General features: G+C 37.6%; 1 protein-coding gene across 1 annotated transcript in view; it reads left to right on the top strand.

The window, feature by feature from the left end:
* LOC150077510 (myosin light chain kinase, smooth muscle-like) overlaps positions 1-21,273 on the top strand; it is a 70,749-nt gene that overhangs the window by 26,100 nt on the left and 23,376 nt on the right. Inside the window, exons 2-3 of the mRNA XM_090386412.1 lie at positions 10,863-10,958; positions 17,610-17,700. Of these exons, the coding sequence (XP_090242538.1) occupies positions 10,922-10,958; positions 17,610-17,700 (128 nt within the window). The 5' untranslated portion in view covers positions 10,863-10,921. The remainder of the gene's footprint in view (positions 1-10,862; positions 10,959-17,609; positions 17,701-21,273) is intronic.

The following is a 21,273-nucleotide window of genomic DNA, read 5'->3' on the forward strand; positions in this document are numbered from 1 at the left end:
AAAACAGTCTGGCCAATACAAAGTTTGTTCTTCGATACAAAGTACACAACGCGGAGTTGGGCTGGAAGCACAGTGCCGCTTGACCTGTAACGCATAATACTAAAACGTTCATATGGATATTGGTCTTGCTGTTCATAACTTGTACTAGATCATTGTGTTGCGTCGCTGGAGCGTTACAAGATGAGATCCATGGTGCTCACTACGGGAGTCACCCACACGTGGCGGTCCCACGTGTGTCCTTTTGGCTGACTGCTCGACTGCTGTTGAGCCAGTCACGGCAGACGTGTGGCACCACAGAACGGTAGATCATCCATGTTGGCTATTGTCCAGTTACTGACACCTGCATGTCTTGCCCCCACAACCATTTCCCGTTCGAAGATGGAAAAATCTCGAGGTTGACCTATTCTCACACATACTCAAAATCTGATTGCGAACGATAATCTTATGTCAGCTATTCCTGATTTTGAGACTTCATCAATGTCACAGACCAGTCCATTCCTACGCAATGGAGGGGGATTGCTAATGCAAAGCCAATTCAGTGCATGGTTATTATCGCTAAATTTTATGTTAGTTCTGACATTTACGAAATATTTTTAGGGGGACTCGTGGTATAAAAGATTGAGTCTTTGTTTATAGGCTATAAAAATAGAAATTCTAGACACTTGGTAAGGAGGGATAACACATCTGGCGCAATGTCCTTTGTTTCATTGAAACTTATTCATCATTGTCAGTTGGGCAGAATGTTTGAAGGCGAGTATGAGTGGAATGATGCAAACAGCTTTCATTAAGGACAACTGTTCATTGTGTCAACTTTGACGTCAGCTGCTGGTGTAGCAAAGCTCTTGTTTTAAAGTCATTCTCCGCGTAGTTACCTTAGCTGTAAATAAACATGGGCAGCTGACTAAAGTCAAAATAAATAGCATCACTTGCCCACTTAATTTTCTCACCTTTTTATTTTATCGGTGTTGTCAGTTTCAAGTTATGTTCAGAATCAAAAATGAACTGCGATTTTGAAGGCTTAATTTCTTTCACCAATTTTGTAATAACTTTGGAAATATCTTATTTCCAACTGTTCAAGTCGAAATTTGAGACTACGATGTGGAGAACGTAGACTGTGGAAGTTTTTTTTTTAATTTTATGAGACTGTTTCGAGCTCGAGATTTAACTCTAGGTGTACTGCTGACAAGAATAAGGTAGGAGAATAATCTATGGATTTAGTTGTTCAGGGTTGTTCGATTCTTCTTTTTCTTGTTATTTTTTTCAGGATTTTTGCTTGGAATAGATTATAACAGGGCCTGTAGAAGGTGACTTCTTACTGAACTTCTGAACGTTTTATGAAATAGGCCTCCTTAAATATTCCGGAGCATGACGAATACGTTGATAAGTTGGTAAAAATCTGTGCCTCTTTTTCAGATTTGTAGATTCTGCCATACTGGTGTTTTTCTTGTGTATCTGTATTCTTTGTTTAGTCTTCTATATGATTCACAGATGTAGGCTGAGTTGCAGGAGCACTGAATATAGTATATCTGACCTCTAGAGTTGGATGGTTGATGTTAATTCTTGGAAATCTTCTGTTTTAATGATTAGGTTTCTGCATGGAATGTAGGTATGTTATAGGTTTTTGCTATAATGCTGTTGATTCCTGGAATGTATGGCATGGTGAGCTGTTTTTCGGTTTTTCTTCTTGCTTCTTTGGGGAGGGGTGTAGCTATCATTGAGCATTCTGTAGATTGAAGGATATTGGTTTTTCAAAGCTTTTGCATTTATGGTTGCGATTTTCTGTTGAAGTTATTCCTGTTCGCTGCAAATTCTTAAGGTCCCATTAACTTAGAGACTGATGATGGCCATTTTGATTCAGAAGGTATGTGACAACCTGAAGTTCAGAATGCAACTTGTGTCCATGGGCTTTCTATACACTCTCTTAACAAGATTATTCGGGATTCTTAAATAGGAATATCCAGGAAGGGGAGTTTTATCTTGTTATATTATAAATTTGCCTTATATTATAAATTTGATTTTGCAGTGGAAGCTGTTGAAGTTATGATCCAAGTTGGAGAGGTGTTCTATGCCCTGTTTCCAAACGAGGATGCCATCTGCGTATTTGATACACACCTTCGAATTTATGGGTTGTTGATCCATAAAGGTTTCTTAAAGGTGGTCAAAGGTTTCTGGCGGGAGAGAAGATAGGTATTTTCTATGCTGAGATCTTAACAGACCCACAGAAGAAAGAAGAAAAACTAAAGAACCAGCTCATCATACCATAAATAAGGAATCAGTAGCATTATAGTAAAAACCTATAATACACCTACACTCCATGCAGGAATTCAATCCCTAAAACAAAAGATTTCCAACAATCTGTGGGGGTGGGGGTTTTATGTATATTTATTATTATTTTATTAATTGTTTATATTATTACTATAGTATTTATTATTATTTATATTCTTAAAAATCCCCACTTTGCATCTGACTAGTTATCTCACAGAAGAATTCCGGTTCTGAGGGAGTTCCTATATTAGTTCACTCCTCCTTTGGATTTTTTTTTCTGTGTGTTCAGAAATGACCCAACACTATTTGCATTAAGTGAAATACAATTAGTTTATTATACATACTTACAAATAAAAAGATAAAACAAAACAAATCATTACACATTATTCACTTCATATATAGGTACATGGCATGGATTACGTTCCTGGTCATTAGGCTCTCCCATCCATCGTCTTCTTAATATTCGGCGACTAACACATTCCTACGATCAGTTTCACCTAACTCTTTCTTAAATACAATTGACATTTTTTTATTTATTAATCATACTTATCTAGCACAATCCTACATTCTTCTTCATGGTTAACACAATTCTTCTTCTGGAATTTAATGTCCACTTTACACATTATTCTATTCTATTCTCACCCTAACACATTAAAATTACATGTTAATGAAATATACATTGGTTTATTTATTTCTTCATCCTCTCAGGTAAACTTCAGCATTTAGCGACTAATTTCTCTACTTCAGTGACATTATATAAGTAACATACAACTGTACCTGCTCTATAGGCTAACCCGTCCAAAATTATTACTTTCCCTCCATTAATTGATCAGTAAATAGACCACACCTGTAAACAATCCTTCATTAAACTATTTCTATGATATTTCCTTGCTTATCTATACAACATGCATTGAATTAACTGTATGTTTCCCTAAATCTCAATTAATATTTATCTAATCTTCCCTGCAGTCCTTTGCAATTACGTAGGGGTATATACGTTGTTTAATCACTTACTTCTGGGGATTTGGATCCTACCACTAATACAATGTTTGGCCTGTGACTTTCTGCTCTGCATCGGGTCCTCCATTGGTTTGGGAACGTTCTTCTCCGATTCCGGAATGCTAACTTCTGCCAGGGACACTATTCGCTTTGCCGATCATCCTGATGTCGTATCCTTCTTTTCTGTGCCGGATCATTCAGTAGGAGTCGCTTCCCATCACTTTATTTCTACAGGACGGTACGGTGTTCTTCCGTAAGCATTATCTCGCTGCCTTCCTTTCAAATATATCTCTCGGTGGACGCTCTCGGATTTCTATGTTCCATCTCGAGAAAGTTCCCCTTTCTGTAACTTATCTACACTTTATTAAAGCTATCAGAACTTAGTCAACTCACCATAACTGGTTCTACTGGTGAATCGCTTCCGGGGACTGTTTCCTGAGCCTATCTCTCCAAAAACACCTTTCTCGCCCTCAAAAAAAAAAAACTTTTCCATTCCCGAAAAAACTTTATCACACCAAAAAAAACTTTATCACACACTAACTCGCGCGCTCTTGCCTTTTTATTTCCCAAAATTTCTTAACGCCCCTCCCTTTCTCAACCAATCATTTCTATCTGACCATCATCGTCTCCATTCTCATTTGTCTATGACCCATTACACGATGGTCGAGCCCCTTCCGGTGTAGAGAGGACTTCCGTTTCTAGAGAATTCTCGAATATTCTGGAAGTGACCAGAAATTTCTGGAGCTCGGAACCCATCCGGAAAACACCTGCGTCCATTTACTTGATTCGTCTCGCCACGCCCGCTCTGTTTGCAGTAAACAAGAACGCCCCCCGCTGGTACCCCTATTGTCATCTCTGGAGCAATCCGTCCCTTGCCATTCTATCAGTTGACTCCCCACTGTTCCGTCTAGCTATCTTCGCTTGCTGATTCAGGTGTGGGCACTGATTCAAAACTCTTTCTAATGTTTATTTCCACGGTATATTTGCTTGTACATTAACTATAGACTCCACTTAATTAAATTCCATTAGTGAGACCCACTATCTTAAACAATATTTGTGACTTTAAGTGTTTTCTTGTAAGGTTTACAATATCACTCTATCTATCATTAATTATATAGACATTTAATTTAATTTGTAAGACTTTGTGTCTTCAAATCATCCTATTCCAGAGGCGGGCCCAAGATGCTATATTCAGTGCTCTTACAAATCAACCTACATCCGTGAATCATATAAAAGACTAAAGAAAAGAATACAGGAACAGAAGAGATACAGCCAACATTACAGAATCCATAAATCCAAAAAGCCGCCTACACTATTTCCTAGCCACATGAAAGTCACTTTGATTTCAGGGTGGAACAGGTGCAGTTTCTGCCTCCCAAGATACACATTTTTCTCCAGTGGAGGAAGAATGTCATACCTCCCTACAACATCAGACAGTTGCGCTCAGCTCGTGCTACTCTTAACCCTCATGCCTGTAAAATTTATTTAGATGGCTCCAAAAGTGACAGTATGGTAGATGCTGCAGCAGTTTTTCCTTCATGTACAATTACACCCACATTACCGTTAAAATGCAGTGTCTTTTCTGCTGAACTTTATGCCATCAAGTTTAACACTTAGCAAGATTATTGAACTTTCAATCTCGCCTGCAATAATTTACGCTGATTTCGTCAATGCTATCTATGACATAAGGAAGAATTTTTACTCTTCTCATCCTACATTGAAACATATTTATTCCCAGCTATTCTCCTGTAGCGTTTTCAATCAACTTTTGCTGGATCTCTGGCCATTCTGGTATTCCGGGAAATGAAAGTGCGGACTTTGTGTCTAAACATTCTCAACCCACTCCCTCACAGCATCCTCAGGTTCCTTACACTGACTGTAAGCCTGTGTACGACAACTGGTCACAGATCTGGAAGAGGAATACTAAGAGCAAACTTTACCAAATAAAACAAGAACCAAAGCTGTGGTTCTCAGGCTTCCGACAAACCAGACAAGAGGAAGTGGTACTGGAAAGACTCAGAATTGGGTATACGCGCCATACCCATCTCTTCCTGTTATTGGGAGAAAGCCCACCCCAATGCTCATCCTGCAGCAGTCAGCTTACGATCCGCCATTCTGCTTGATATTCAACCATCTAGTCAAACACATTTCAATCAGTTCTCAGGCTTAACGTATCACATGATTTATCTCATATCCTAGGAAACGATGCAAACATTGAACTTTTAATATACTTAAAATATATTGGCATATACAAGAGTATATAATTTAACAACTATAAGTATCTCGTCATGCATTTAAACAATGAATAGACACAATCTGGCCTCAATAGCCCTTGTGTGATTAAACTTAATAACAACAACGACTCTAAATGAATCTGCAAAGACAGATTCATAATGCTCCAGAAGGATATTTAAGGAAACCTACTTCATAAAATGTTTCAGAAGCTCAGCAATAAACAGGAAGTCACCTTCCACAGCGCCGGTTATATTCTATTCGAAGCAGAAATACTGAAAAAGATCACATCACAAGGAAAAGAAGAATAACTACTAAATCCATAGATTACCCTACCACCTGAACCTCGCCATCGGCACGCCTGTAGGTAAACTCCTCCGTAATAAATCTTGTGGTCCAAAACTCATGTCGTAAAATAAAAAGAAAATCCCGTACGCTACATCAAAATCAACCCTAATCTGTTTAACCACCCCCCTCTCTAAAAGCACCCCACATGCTTCCCATAAAATTCTGCTCCTGGATTACACAAACAGTTGCTATCCCATCTTAATAGGATAGGCAAAGAACTCTGATTTCTAACTAAGCTATATTGATTAATTACTTATATACTAATAGTCTTTGTAAAATATTATAATAATGTTACCCATTTTGCAACTCATGGTCCAAAGTTAAAACCAAGCAAGCAGTTCATGGAAGATTTGGATCTTACATAAATTTCATATTATGTTTATATTTTAATAGTTTTGGGACTGAAGTAATTTTGTTAGTTTCTTGTTATTGAGGGAAAGCCACCCGCCAGTAGCGACTAGGTAATAGGGACGACATAAAAAGGGAAAATGAAATAAGCAATTTGCACGTAAACTGAGCTGTTCGGAAATATAAGAATTAAAACCGATATTACCGTGTGAGGACGTTCAGTCAAAAAGTGGGAACAGTATTGGAAAAATGCTGAAAACGAGATGGAAAGACGCAAAAAACCCTACTACACTGTGAGAGAGCTGAAGTCGAGAAGATAGTGGTCTCCAATGCGGAATCTTTGTTCTATAGTTGTGGAGAACAACGGTAACGGATGAAAATGGCAGATGAAAGGTGCCACTGTCGAGTTCATCCATGTGACAGAAATAGAAAACATCCTGTATTTCCTTGGGAAAAGGGCCCCGGAAAGAGAGAGAATAATGTGTAAATTGAGAAAGGATGTATCAAATGAAAGAAAAGAAAAATTGTATGAATTTTCTTTCATCTGGAAAAACAGTCAAACTTTCAACAGAATTCACAAATATTGCGGGCAATATACAAATATCGATGCCTTTTTGTCTTCTCACCACAAGTTCTAAACAGCCTATCCGTCTAATAAGAGATTAACGAAAGAGATCAATATTTTGTACCCACGATTTTAAAGCACGCGATGCTACTCTGAGAAATATTAGGACCATCAGCTACTTAATCAACAATTAGGAAATCTTGTAATAGGATTTTAAGAGCATCAGCGAGTGAGGCCATATTGCTCTTTATATACTGTCTGTAAATTGCATGCGTTCTGTGGTCGATTTTGTGTTTGATGGACAAAAAACCCGAGTTTCCCGGAGAAACAATTATGAAATAAAGCAAACGAAATACAGCTGACAAGAAAAACACGAATTTAAGAATAATCAGCAAAAAAGATCTTGTTTAACCATAATTTCAACGAGACCTGTTATGCAAAACTAAGCAGATCTGAATCTTTAAACTGTCAACGTTTGACACCCAGACGCTGAGATCTTGAATAGCACACACGCGCGCGCTGTTTCGTCCCCGGTGGAAAGAGGACAAGGTGACAGTGTGAAGAACCATTTGCGTTCGCGAATACCTCGTCGACTGCACGATGTCAAGGTCTTTTAAAGAAGAATCTGCCCCGCGCCTGTGAAAGTGCCTGTCGTTCTTTTCGCTACAAGAAAAATCTCAAATTACTGAAAGCTTTGACACTTAGTATAATTGTACCGCTCTATTTAGGTGACAGTTGTTTCCACATACCCTCGTTTGTTATTCTTAAAAAAATAAACATGCCCTTTAAACTGACACGCTCGGGGAATAAAGATGTGACGTCTCTCCATCGTGGACAACACACTCGACATCCAATTTTCAGTTTAAATTAGACATCAAGAAATATGATTTGATGATTCCTTCTGATGATTTGATTCCTTTTTGTTTTGATGTCATTCAAACTGGACCCAGTAAAACTAGCAGCTTCATTCCTGACAGACAAAGCACTCGATAGCATTTTTGTATAAATTAATAAAATGTATGTATTGCTAAATAAATTGACATTTCAGACCTTGTCATATCCGCTACATAGTATGCCTTCTGATCTACATAGTATGCCTATATTACATATTTTAGCCACTAATGATGCAATTTATGGATATGAGTAGAGCCGTGTTGACATGGAAGCTGCTGTATGCAGTCCTGGATGTCAAAAAGTTTTGCAGTCGCTAGATATATAATGTCTAAGTTGCAAGTATTCCAGGATTGTTTTTCTGGATGAAAAACCCGAATAAGAAAACAGTTCCTGATAATTCGGGAACGGCGGAGAAGTGGTAGTGCGTTTAAAAAAAGAGATAGTTGACTCAAACACTAGGTGTAGCAAGACATTTACGTGATAATTTCTTCGACATGCTTAAAATTCTGTTAAAATGTCTTTCTTTCCAACCATAATGGGCTTCTTGTTATCCTACTTATTAAGCGACAACAAATTCGTGCCCCAGATAAACCCCTAAGTACAGGAGAATCAATCTGGTGGACTCAATGTTTTAATTTTTTAGAGATATGATTCCATTATGTGCTTAGATTAGCACTCTTTAATCCTATTAACTTTGATTCTGTTCAATGCGTGCAATTTTAGTATTTTAAAAGTGAAAATCATATACCTTTCGATTTTCTTACGGACTTCTTTACCCTACACGAATACACGTATAAATAAGTTGTAAGAAAATCGGTCTGTGAACGCACACATATGCAGACATAATACAAAATAATTCAATATGATCTCAGTTACTGATGCGTTTGAAATCCAAATAACAACAAAGGTTCCCAAGTTGCATATTCAGTCCAAAATGCGCGAGCTTAATTTCAGCGAGTGCAGATGCCAGTAGTGAACTTCTTTCATCATATATGGACATACCCGAGTATAAACAGAAAATTCATTTATTTTTATCTTGGCATTAGAGCTGATAAATTTCTCAAGACACGTGTTTTTATGTTGTTTTGTTTCGCTCCACTCTCTAGGATACGGTTTAGATTCGGAAGTTTTGTAGTACGAAAAGGTTTGTCTGGTATCTTTGCTGAGTGGCAATCGGTTTTCTCGCAATTTCCTCCAAATCCAGGTATTACTTGCTTACAGCTTACCGTTGATGTCTTCCATAATAATTAACTTACCTTTGATATTTTGTTATTTCGTATTCAGGATTATGGTGGAATAATCGTTATTCTGGAAGAAGTACCTCATAAAACAGAGCTAATAGTTTGATTTGGAATGCAGATCGAACTCTGTTTCGATCTGCATTGATTGATTAAAGCTACTTTAACTTTCAATTTATATATATACACGTTTGAAAGAAATTTTGTGGAAATTAGTTTACTCCATTCTTCAATATATCCGTTTTTAATATAAATGTGCCGTGAATTTTAATTTTATTTTATTCTAGAGTCAATATAGAATTTCTTTTTTAACAAACTTTTGGACAAGTGCTATTTTCAGCACGATACAAATGTTTAAAAAAAAAACTTCAGCTATTATCAATCCACTGCAGGATGGAAGAATCCTCAACAATTCATGTTGAGGGAAATGGACCATAATCTACCACGCTGGTCCAGTGCGGGTTGCCAGATCGACCGTATTAGCAGTCAGGGGCTTGAAGCCCAGTCTACTCCAAGAGCGTATGCTACTGCACTCGCGCACTTAACCACTCGGCTACGGAGGCCCAAAGGAAAACTGTAGCCATTATCAATCCACTGCAGAATAGGACGGAAACCTTCTCAACGATTCATGTTGAAGGAAATGGATCATAATCTGCCACGCTGGTCCAGTGTGGGTTGGCAGATAGACCGTGTTTAGCAGTTAGGGGCTTGAACCCCGGTCTATTCAAAGAGCGTGTGCTACTGCACTCTGCCCCTGACCACTCGGCTACGGAGGCGTTCTTATCTACTGCTTAATTAAGAATAACATAAGTAAATGCGAATTTTTTTAAATTCTTTAGGTTGATTATCTTCAAAAAGTTATTCAGATTTTATGGAGATTAAAGTGAAAATTTAGAGCAGAATGACCTGATTTTATTTCTGGGCCGAAAGTTGCACAATTTTAAGTTTTACATAGTAATGTCAGAGTTCGCACATTTTGAAATGGATGTTGACAGATGGTTGTCAAAGATGCACTGCATCCTCGACAAAATAGGCAGACATGAACGTACTCATTACGGCTACTCATTCTGTGATGAGTGTTTTAAGAGATGAGAAACTTTTGTACTCCACGTACATTATTTTCAGTAGTTTATTGCATATTGGGGTACTTATTCAAGTTCATTTGTTTTAATTAATGAGATTTGTAAAGAAGTGCTCGTAGTTATTTATTTGTGCAATTTTCGATTGTCTGTTAGATGAAATAGTTCTTTCTTTTAAAAAAAATATTTTGGTGGGAGTAGTAACAAATTCACAACAGCAGGTAATCTGAATTATGCATGCCTCGGGTTCGAATCTGTGAGATAAACAAACTACAATAACATTGTAATTCTGTACCTTAAACTACAATAATATCCTTGTAGACTGTCTTCTAAACTCCTGTAACCATCCTAGACTATAAACAGAAACTTTTATACAGTATCAATACCGCTTTTACATGTTTGTTCACGATATTGGCTTCGAATTTAGCATCTGCAAAACTGAATCATACGTATATTATTCGAAACGTGTCAACCAGGAATCGAGTTCAGGATATTAACCAGAATTTTATGAGTTAACTTTTAAATACGATATTATGTAACTCTTTGTTTGAGCAAATAACTAACTGACATTGCAAATTAGGACCTTATTTTGACCTTCGTATTACTCCAAACCTTAGATTGGTAATGAAATATTTTTGAAAATTTAACTTTATTGAAATATATTTAAGAAATTTACGTTCATGAATCATATAATTAATACTATAATTCAAGTTTAGTGCTCTTTAAAAAACAAATCCATAAGCAAGGAAGTGCTGTAAGTCTTAGGTGAACTTATGAATAAATGATTTTGAATTCAACGCTTTTGTAGTTTATTTTAGTGCAAAGTTAAATAACTCTATTTCTTAGTGTGTAAAATTTTAAAAATTTATTGTAAATTATTTATTTAACTTTCAGATAAAGCCGTTTCATTCGTGTAGAAATTCTTTGTGTACAAAGTTTTATAGTTATCTATTATGTCCATCTACATTGACGAAACAGAGCCTGGAGAAGGTGAGATATTTAATTTTGTACTTATTTTTTTTAAATTTTATTTTACCATTATTATTTGAAAGTATCCATGCGTACCAAATTTGGAAGGGAAGGGAAGGAGTGAGCAAGGAAATAGTGAAGAAAGGTGAACTGGCCCCATCTGTCTCCCATGACTTTCTACCCCTGGCCCCAGTCCCGAAGGGGGACTGTTCCTAGGGGTAGAAAGTCATAGGAGACAGATGCGCCCATGGGAGTGCCATATTAAGCCCACACGGCAAGTATCAATCCTAACTCCAGAAGAGATTAGCATGACATCATAAAAATCCCACAAACGGACCGTCGTCAGCAGCTCCTACTCGGGAGAGACGTCCGAAGTTTTCATTTTGCTAAGGTTTGCACTTAAATTCCACCTGGATGAGAAGGATGTGCCCAGGTCAGCAAGGAGAAGAGAATGAGAACACATCAAATGATGACTCAGAGAAGCATGGTGGTACTTTATAAGTGACTGTGAGGTGGCACCTGGATGTCCTGAAAGAGGCCTCTGAGGTCGGGAAAACTCATGTCTAAGAATATATAAATTCATACACCGAACATTGAATAAAATTTAAAATTTAATATAACTACAATCTTTACACAAAAAAAAAAAAAAAAAATATTTACAATAAACTATTACGGAATGCTAAAAACTGTAATAAAAGATCATTTACAATAAAATTTGCTAAAATATAAAACATTAAAAGCGCTAAAAATCTGAAGCTTTCGGGAGCGTCAGCTCCCTTCTTCAACAGTGATATGACTTCCTGCAACATCTCCTTAAGTAGCAGGCTCACGGTACCTCCACACGTGGTATTTCTCCACGTGGTTCAATCGGCACATGGTCAGAACTGGAAGCGGAGATGTCTCGGGAACGTGGCAAAGAAAATCGTTCATCCGACCTTAATATAATTGTTTCAAAGATAGGATTAATACGTATACCTCTATCTCTGTTTATTGTATTCCTACTGAATGAACTAATCCGTAAACTCTCGAGCCATTTACGCTCCCGGTATCCATGTGCACGATCCAAAATAATAGCGTCCTCCGGGGAGATTTGATGCTGCTTCTCCCAAAAATGTTCGGCCACAGCAGACTTGTTGTATTCAGCGGTTCTTATGGCATTTAAATGTTCCCCCAGACGATCCCTGAGCCGTCGTTTTGTTTCCCCCCACATAACACTCCCCACAATCCGGGCATTCTATTCTATAAACCACTCCACTACTAAGATCTTTTGGTACGCGGTCTTTGACCTGAGACACAGCTGTGCACAGCCTCCGCCCAGGAAGCTGTACACAGCGTGTCCCATAACCCCGTAAAATTCTTGCCAGATGCTCAGTAAGGCCCGGATAGTAGGGGATGTATGCGGTGGCTACCGGGACGAACGACTCCCTACGCTCGGACACCCCTCTACTATATCTATCCAGGATCCTCTGGGGGTATCGGCACTTTCTAAGTTCTGCCGTGACACGATTAATTTCTTTTTCTTTATCCTCAGAAGTGGTACAGTGTGATCTTACTCTGTCAAATAAAGCTTTTGCAACACTATTCTTATATTGTCCAGCTTGTGCTGAATTGAAATGGGTGTATTGACCTCTACACATGGGTTTTTTAAAAACTGACGTCTTAAGTCTAAAACCCACCCTGGAGATCAATACATCCAAAAATGACAGAGTACCACCCGTTTCCACCTCTGAGGTAAATTGACATCTGAGGTAAATTTATTTACATGTTCCTATTAGTTGCAGTATATTGTGTAAAAATGGCATTGACCAGGGATGCCTCCCTTGGTAATAGATCACTTCTCGGTGTGGAAGACATTTGCACCGGGGTAGAATTATGTCTAGCTAGTACTACCATGTTGTTTCAAGGAACTATGTATAAGCAGGTTCGCGGTACTGCCATGGGTTCACCCATTAGTGCCACCGTGTCCAATCTGGCCATGGAGGAGTTGGAAAGTAGGGTTTTTAGTGGGTGTTCGTTTCCTATTAGGAATTGGACAAGATATGTTGATGATACCTTTGCCCTGGTCCAGAAGGGGAGGGAGGATGATGCCGTTTGCTGGCTTAATAGCTTCTCCCAATTTATACAATTTACCTCAGAGGTGGAAACGGGTGGTACTCTGTCATTTTTGGATGTATTGATCTCCAGGGTGGGTTTTAGACTTAAGACGTCAGTTTTTAAAAAACCCATGTGTAGAGGTCAATACACCCATTTCAATTCAGCACAAGCTGGACAATATAAGAATAGTGTTGCAAAAGCTTTATTTGACAGAGTAAGATCACACTGTACCACTTCTGAGGATAAAGAAAAAGAAATTAATCGTGTCACGGCAGAACTTAGAAAGTGCCGATACCCCCAGAGGATCCTGGATAGATATAGTAGAGGGGTGTCCGAGCGTAGGGAGTCGTTCGTCCCGGTAGCCACCGCATACATCCCCTACTATCCGGGCCTTACTGAGCATCTGGCAAGAATTTTACGGGGTTATGGGACACGCTGTGTACAGCTTCCTGGGCGGAGGCTGTGCACAGCTGTGTCTCAGGTCAAAGACCGCGTACCAAAAGATCTTAGTAGTGGAGTGGTTTATAGAATAGAATGCCCGGATTGTGGGGAGTGTTATGTGGGGGGAAACAAAACGACGGCTCAGGGATCGTCTGGGGGAACATTTAAATGCCATAAGAACCGCTGAATACAACAAGTCTGCTGTGGCCGAACATTTTTGGGAGAAGCAGCATCAAATCTCCCCGGAGGACGCTATTATTTTGGATCGTGCACATGGATACCGGGAGCGTAAATGGCTCGAGAGTTTACGGATTAGTTCATTCAGTAGGAATACAATAAACAGAGATAGAGGTATACGTATTAATCCTATCTTTGAAACAATTATATTAAGGTCGGATGAACGATTTTCTTTGCCACGTTCCCGAGACATCTCCGCTTCCAGTTCTGACCATGTGCCGATTGAACCACGTGGAGAAATACCACGTGTGGAGGTACCGTGAGCCTGCTACTTAAGGAGATGTTGCAGGAAGTCATATCACTGTTGAAGAAGGGAGCTGACGCTCCCGAAAGCTTCAGATTTTTAGCGCTTTTAATGTTTTATATTTTAGCAAATTTTATTGTAAATGATCTTTTATTACAGTTTTTAGCATTCCGTAATAGTTTATTGTAAATATTGTTTTTTTTTTTTTTTTTTGTGTAAAGATTGTAGTCATATTAAATTTTATTCAATGGTCGGTGTATGAATTTATATATTCTTAGACATCTGGATGGTTTGTGGAGGAGTTGATGCCAGGATAAGGGGTCTTCGCTTTAAGAGAGAAGCAGCGTGGTTTGAGAAGTAAACAGTGTCCTCGTTAACAGCATAAACAATACGATACACTTTATAGTTCAGATAGCCTATTTTCTTCAATCACGCACTCTCCGGCTGAAACCGCTGAATGATCTTTTTGTGGCATATTTGGGAAAATACTGACGACGTGATGCACTCCTTTCTCGAAGGTGATCACGGACACCTTACCAGACGTCCACAGCTTGACCTATGACATGTAGTAATGTGGTATATTTGTCAGCGTTTACCCTCTGCAGATATTAAGTATGGAACCTCTTTTAACTGTCGAGTAAGAGAGCTGTCTTCTCCAGCTGCCCCCGTGGGCAGTACAGTTAGTAGAATCGCTATCCTCCCCACAAGCGGTGGAAAAGAGTAGAGTTCGAGTCCCGTCCATGAAGTGAGGAATATGGGCTTTTCACAAAATTGCTGGGTTAGTCGGTTTCAGGCGACGGTCCTTACTACATAAAGTCTTCTCCAAAACTGTGTGTTTGAGAGAGGGAGAAGCCAATTCATTGTATATAATGTATATCAAAGAATAATGATATGTTCAGATCAAGTATTTGCTTCTTTCTCAAAGAAGCAGTCGTGCATAGAAGGTTTCGTAACAGTTTAAAGAACTTGCGCAAGGCCTGCATTGGAACAGATATATTCATATTTTTTGTCATTGAAGACACGCAAGCAGTGCCAATCAGCACGTTCACCCCGTCGACGTATAATGTCGATGGGGTTTTAACTGAACTCCATGAAAATCAGTGATTAAATTAACGTTGTAGAAAACTGCTTGCAGAACGAAACACTATTATAAATAATTCCGGGCCAAGGTAAAACTTATAAGAGGAGATGATTCATTATTTTAAAAAGAAGCAGATATAAAATTAACTATTTCTGTAGTGTTAAAGAGCTTTCGATATTTATTATATTAATTAAATATACCAAGGAGATTAATTCATGATTATAAATATCACCCATTATGAAAGAAGTATTAATCCGCTTGTTCAGAATTTTTCCCGAGGCAATTAAGCAATAGTTTCGGCCATAATAAACTGCATGCATATGTGGTTGATTTGATTTTGTAAATTAAAACCTTGGATTTTTGAGAAATATAAAAATATCTAATCCTTAAAAAGCTCGAAAACTCCTTCACAAAGTCCAAAAGTTCCTCTCCTCTCAACGAAACAGCAATGCTATCCTCTGTGTCAATGCTATCAGCAATGATATGTGTCAATGGAACAGCAATGCTATCCTGCAGGACATTGTCCATGCGAAAAATTTGTCTGGAACTGTGAATCACTTACCTGAAACAGAATTTCTTGATCACTGGTTCAGTAAGATTAGGAAAATAAATTTTGATTTGACCGTACGTATGAAACAGCAACGTATTTGATATTGAAGCGTTAGTAGTTTAATAATAGGAATGATTTTGATTAAGCTGATATATTTTGCAGAAATTCGAATTTAATTTATAAAATACAATATGTACGGCTGTCCCATTTTTCATTTGCGTATCAGTTATCCAGTTGATATTGATTTCGTACGTTTATTTTACTCGATTGAAAATAAATATATTGTGTACACGTACCTAACTGTGTTCTATAAATAATTTAATGATGGCCCACAATTTTCATAAAATTGCAGAATAACACTAACTTGTACAGCCATTTTGGCTATCCAAAATTTTTATACGTGGTCGCAGTCTCTTTTTTGCTTGTTTGGTCTCTCTCCGTTGCTGGACAATCTTTTTCAATCATTAACTTCCTGCCAGATCACTATTAGATTGTTAAAGTCAGGGCACCAAGTCCAAACTATATAGAGGGTGCTCGACCACTTTTCAAAGAACTTCCATAAAGTTGCCAGTATGTGATCGCACATTGTACTCTAACCAGATAATGAAACTTTAAAGAAATGCCCAGTTTCATATTTTTAATGTCTCAGATTTCTTGGAAGATGTTTAAATATCGAAACGACATCAGTGTTGCCCTCTTGACCCATTAAAAGACAAAACAATGAATTCAGTGATATATTTCTGAGAGTTTTCTTTCGTCATGATGATGATAAATGTTTCTGCCACATGCTGCTTCGCTTTCTTGCCGGTCCACAGTGTTTCCACCATGTATTATGCTTAGTTGTATTTTAGTTCCATAAGGCCGTTGCTACAACAAATTCAGTCCCATTTGTAGTTTATTCTCATCATTTTGGAAAAATTTAAGCACCCATTCCGTGCACAGTTCCCAAGTAGACTTTTTTTCACGGTTCATGAACTACCATCCTAATGGATATATTACGAAAATTTAAAAAGTGAATCTCCACTGCTAAGCGATTTACTAGTGTCAATCTAGTGTTGAGTACGCTTTTCATAATTTTTTTTCTCCGCTAGCAACGTACTGCCTTCCTACTCTTCTGATCGCTTGGTCACTGGTTAGAATCGCTCCTGCCTCCATGTGGTAGAAGCGGGGGGGTCGAAAACCTGTGAGAAAAAGAGGTAATGATGAAGAACATAACTGTCCACCTGTGGATCTTTTTATCCAGATCTCTCAAACAGATATCGGTACTTAAATATATCCCATGTAGAAAGACACAAAGAAAACAAGGAATGGATAATATATTGTTCCCGTCGTTTTAATTCCTACACAGACCATCCAGTAAGTTTTTTTCATTTTTGATACAGAAATATCTCGAAAATGCGGGTGGCTCACCAAAAATGATTCTGCGATTTCTTTATTTACTTTAAAACATCCTTTTGAAATGTATTCATTATCACACTTCTAGAATTTCTTTCTTCCTTCTGATCCATTGCTAACCCAATAAAACCACGAAGCCCAAGCCACGTCATTGGATATGAGGCCAATTTAAATGATCCGGTCGCTTATCTAAAAGCAATCAATTTGTATATCTACTTCCAAATTATTTTCTTTACCACGATGATCATCATTTTGAATTTGGCCATAGTAGTCCTTGTGCAATCAACCTTCACGCCATCAATAACAATCATCGTGTGTCTATCTCCATACGGAAACAGGGTACTGTCACATCTCTCTATTGGAGGTCTAGAGTTATAGGTGACAAAGTACTGTTAAAACTCTAGATCTCTAATACTTGTCTCATACTTCTCTCTGTATCGCGCGCGCTTATCTTGAAATACCAAACAGCTTTTTTTCCTTTTGACTCACTTGTATAAATCTTGTAAATACAATACTCCCCAGGAGATTGACTTCAGTAAAAATGCTTAAAGCATGATCTCAAATATTAGTCTGTAGTGAAATAAAGCAGTGCGAGATTTGAGAACTTTGATTTTTTTTGTTTATGTTTAGAACCTGAGCCACCCTTTCAAGCAAGGAATATTGACGTGAAAAAAGGGGAAGATGTGAAATCATTATATGACCTTCACGAAGAACTTGGAAGGTAAGTAGACTTGTTACAAGAAAACGTGCCTCCAACTAATAATACTGTACTTTTTTTCTCTCCAATGATGCATACCATGAAGAGATTATTCACTTATTTTAAACTCTCTAAGAAATATTGGTATTTAGATAGCTTCAATACGTACACCGAATTTTGTTTGAAGTCACAGAAACACGCTTGGCAACAGTTTCTTCTAAAGAGGTCGTGTAAACTTTTTTTAACGAGCATCAACAACAGAAATCTTTGCTTGGTGTACTTGGCACTTTGCCCTACTGGGTGACAAATGAGGAGCTGCTACGCTCATTCTAGAATAACTTTCGTGAATGCATTCACTAGATCGAACCACAATTTCGTTATTACATCACTTATTTACCTGTGTTGAATGACCGTCAACCAGGAAATGACTTTCATTAACGAACGTAGCCCTTGCAAATATAAGTAATTATTGGATTTCTTTGAGATGGCTGTTAATAATATTTGGCACGTTGTCCACGCTAAATGTAAAGATTCCCCCCCCCCCCCCAACCAAAATCCTTCCTTAACGTTAGTGCTGTTTCTTTCAGAAAAGAAAACTTTAACAATAACTGTGACCCAAATACAACGTGAAGTCCTTGGTCCCCAAATACAGCTTTAAGTCCTTGGTGAAATATGTGTAAAACATCCACGTGTATGTTCTTGTAAATATAGGTGGAGTGTTGTAAAATATGTCTTTAACAGTAAAAGAGTAACATGAACCTTAAAAAGATGACCTTCACCCAAGACAAAGATAATAAAATTGTTGGATGAGAACACGCAATGAAACAGATCATCACAGGAACTAGAGCGAGCATAGATTCGTGGAGTTAACTTTCAAATGTGATTTATTGACAACAAGACTATTTAGTAACTTTCCAAGGCCTTTGGTGGAAGTCTTTTTGGAGGCTTATTTTGTGTAAAAATACACAATAATCAGACTGATTCGAAACCTCAATAAAATTTCAACTGGAATGTGCGTTCAACGTTTGTTTCGGAGACCCGTAGCTCTGGGTCCTCAAACATACGTTTATTATTGAAACCACCACCTCTCAAAAAAATGTAAGGTGATTTCGAAATGAGTTTTTCGAATGAATCGTCATCTTTGAATATGCAACGATTTTAGTGGACTTTGTAAAAATCAGAGATCTGCACACTGACGATAGCCCCAAACCTAGCGCTTGGCTTATCCTAGTTGATAAACTGTGAATCAGCTAATAGGTCTCTCGTCTTACCCATTCTTTCTCGCATCCATCAACGATGTGAGCATCGCTACTCTTGTGCAAATAAGTGGGGATGCTCTCTTGCTTCATTATTCCATGATAGGAACACCTGATGCATTATCGAAGGAGTTCTCATCTCATGAAAAGGACAGATATATACCTAATAAAGTGACGACTCAGTGTAAGTAGGGAGCAGACCAGTAACGAAGCGCTATTATCTGTTAGTGGCTTGGGTCTTCCACAATCTAGTCCAGAGAGCGTGCGTTCTAGACTCTAATATCTTTCTCTTCTTGGGAAGCTTCACTTATACGAGTATATTACAGACATTACAGATTAAAGACAACTCTCAATTTGCATACGTGTGCGTATTTATACTTCGGCATATTTAATACTTAAGATTGCTTTATTGATTTAGGTAAACTAATAACTCTATTAAGATATTTCTCAATAACTGTAACTTTAATTTCAGCGAGTATGAAAGGGTTGCAGTAAATTTTATAAGATACATAATAGTTAACGTTGAAGTTAAATTCATATATTTTAAAACTAGATTATCATATTTATGCATTTATGGCCTTCAGTGCATGTACTGACATGTCAGTTTCAAATCCTCTTTCTTTCTCATCTAATTCTTCTGAAGTTTGTTCTGGCAGAGCCTTACAAAATTAACAGGCATTAACTTAGAACTTTCTTGTTGAAGTTCTTGTGTATAAAACTAAAATTTATTAAAATTGCAGCTGAATAAACTTATTCATGTGTTCTTAAAATTCTCCTCACGGTTCTTCAACCGTGATGCAGTTTTCCTGGTTGTGTTCTGCGGGTAACTATATCTACTTGATAAAAGCAGAATGTGCCCTCAATGAGTTTGCCCTTGAAGTAGTGTATTACTTAAGCCTGCTTCTGTAGCTTCTTTTGTACGCGCAGTTGAAGTCTGCCAAAACAAACCTTCTAAACAAATGGAAAACCACCAACAACAAAGCTTCTCAAGTACCGCATTCCTAAATCATGTTTTCTTCACCACAAGAGGAAATGGGTTTGCTAATCCGCCGGAAACAGAAAAGGTCTTCCATCTTTTATTGTAGATAGTTAAAACCGCGCTGGTGCTGCGATGATGTGCTTAGCCAGCGAAACCGAAAATAAAGCCCTTGTGTCCCACAAACACTATAGAATGCAGCGACCTAGAAAAAAAAGACAGCGAGGATGTACGGATTTATTTCACAACACGTCGACGCAGTTTTATATGATAGATATTCTAAGTGACATCTGTCGGGTAAAATGACAACTACAGCTAAGAGTTAGTGAAACATAATCTAAATGAGCCTACTTAGGCTGAAATTAAACATATGCTTCTCTTCCCCTAGCCTTTTAAATAGAAACCGTGTTGCGCACTTTTCTAGGATTCTGTAGATGCTCAAAATGTAATCTTCTATATTTAAAAGGAATTTTAAGTAAATTTAAATAGTAGTGTAAGAAAATGTAGTATAATAAATGGATGACCTACTCTACGTACGTCAATAATAACGATGGAACTTGTTAAAATCAAGCAAGAATTTACTGTTTGTATAAATTCAATCATCAGCTGAACAGAGTGAAATTCGTGTATGTATCATAATAAATTTTAAATCATAAAACATTTATTCATTTTGTATTAATGCCACTTATTAACTTCGATATTTTAACAAGACTATTTTGAATGCAAATTGGCGGTGTTTTAAGATAAATTTTCCCATTATTTGTAACCTTTTATCTTAACTATCCCTAAATGTCTTTAATGCTGCAGTTTTTTGTTTTTACTCTTATCATCAGGTTAATCTTCCGATTCCATCATATATTATACAGCCTTATTTTTCTCTATGAATAGCCACATAGTGAAAGAACTTCCTAGGATCTATAAAATTGCACAACTGAAAGTATTTTAGAAGTCTCTTAGAGGTTAACTTCGATATCGTCGACACTTAAGTTGCCCTTATCTCGACTATAAATTCTTTGCCAATCTGTAACGGTGGAAAGGGCATTGAAAGGTCAGTTCGCGCATTAAAAGTAATGGTAGTGTCATTGTCTTATCTAAACCGGCAGTGATTTCAAATTGCAATATATTATCCCTAATGAGCTTGGATAAGATCTGCTGGCATGGTACTGTTTTATGGATGAAAAATGCCCGTATGGAAGCCTAAATAATTCGTGAGTATTCTCACAATATTTGCAGTAATATAAGCATGGTTATAAAAATGTATTATGAAAAATGGAACCAAAATCAATGAATTAGGTTCAAGTTCTGATGGAAAACACGCTATGAAGCTTTATAGAAAAATATATAAAAATATTAAAATACTGCTCA

Source organism: Mastigoproctus giganteus, chromosome 12 (genome assembly GCF_048544385.1).
Source record: "Mastigoproctus giganteus isolate SK-2022 chromosome 12, ASM4854438v1, whole genome shotgun sequence".
Classification (NCBI taxonomy): domain Eukaryota; kingdom Metazoa; phylum Arthropoda; class Arachnida; order Uropygi; family Thelyphonidae; genus Mastigoproctus; species Mastigoproctus giganteus.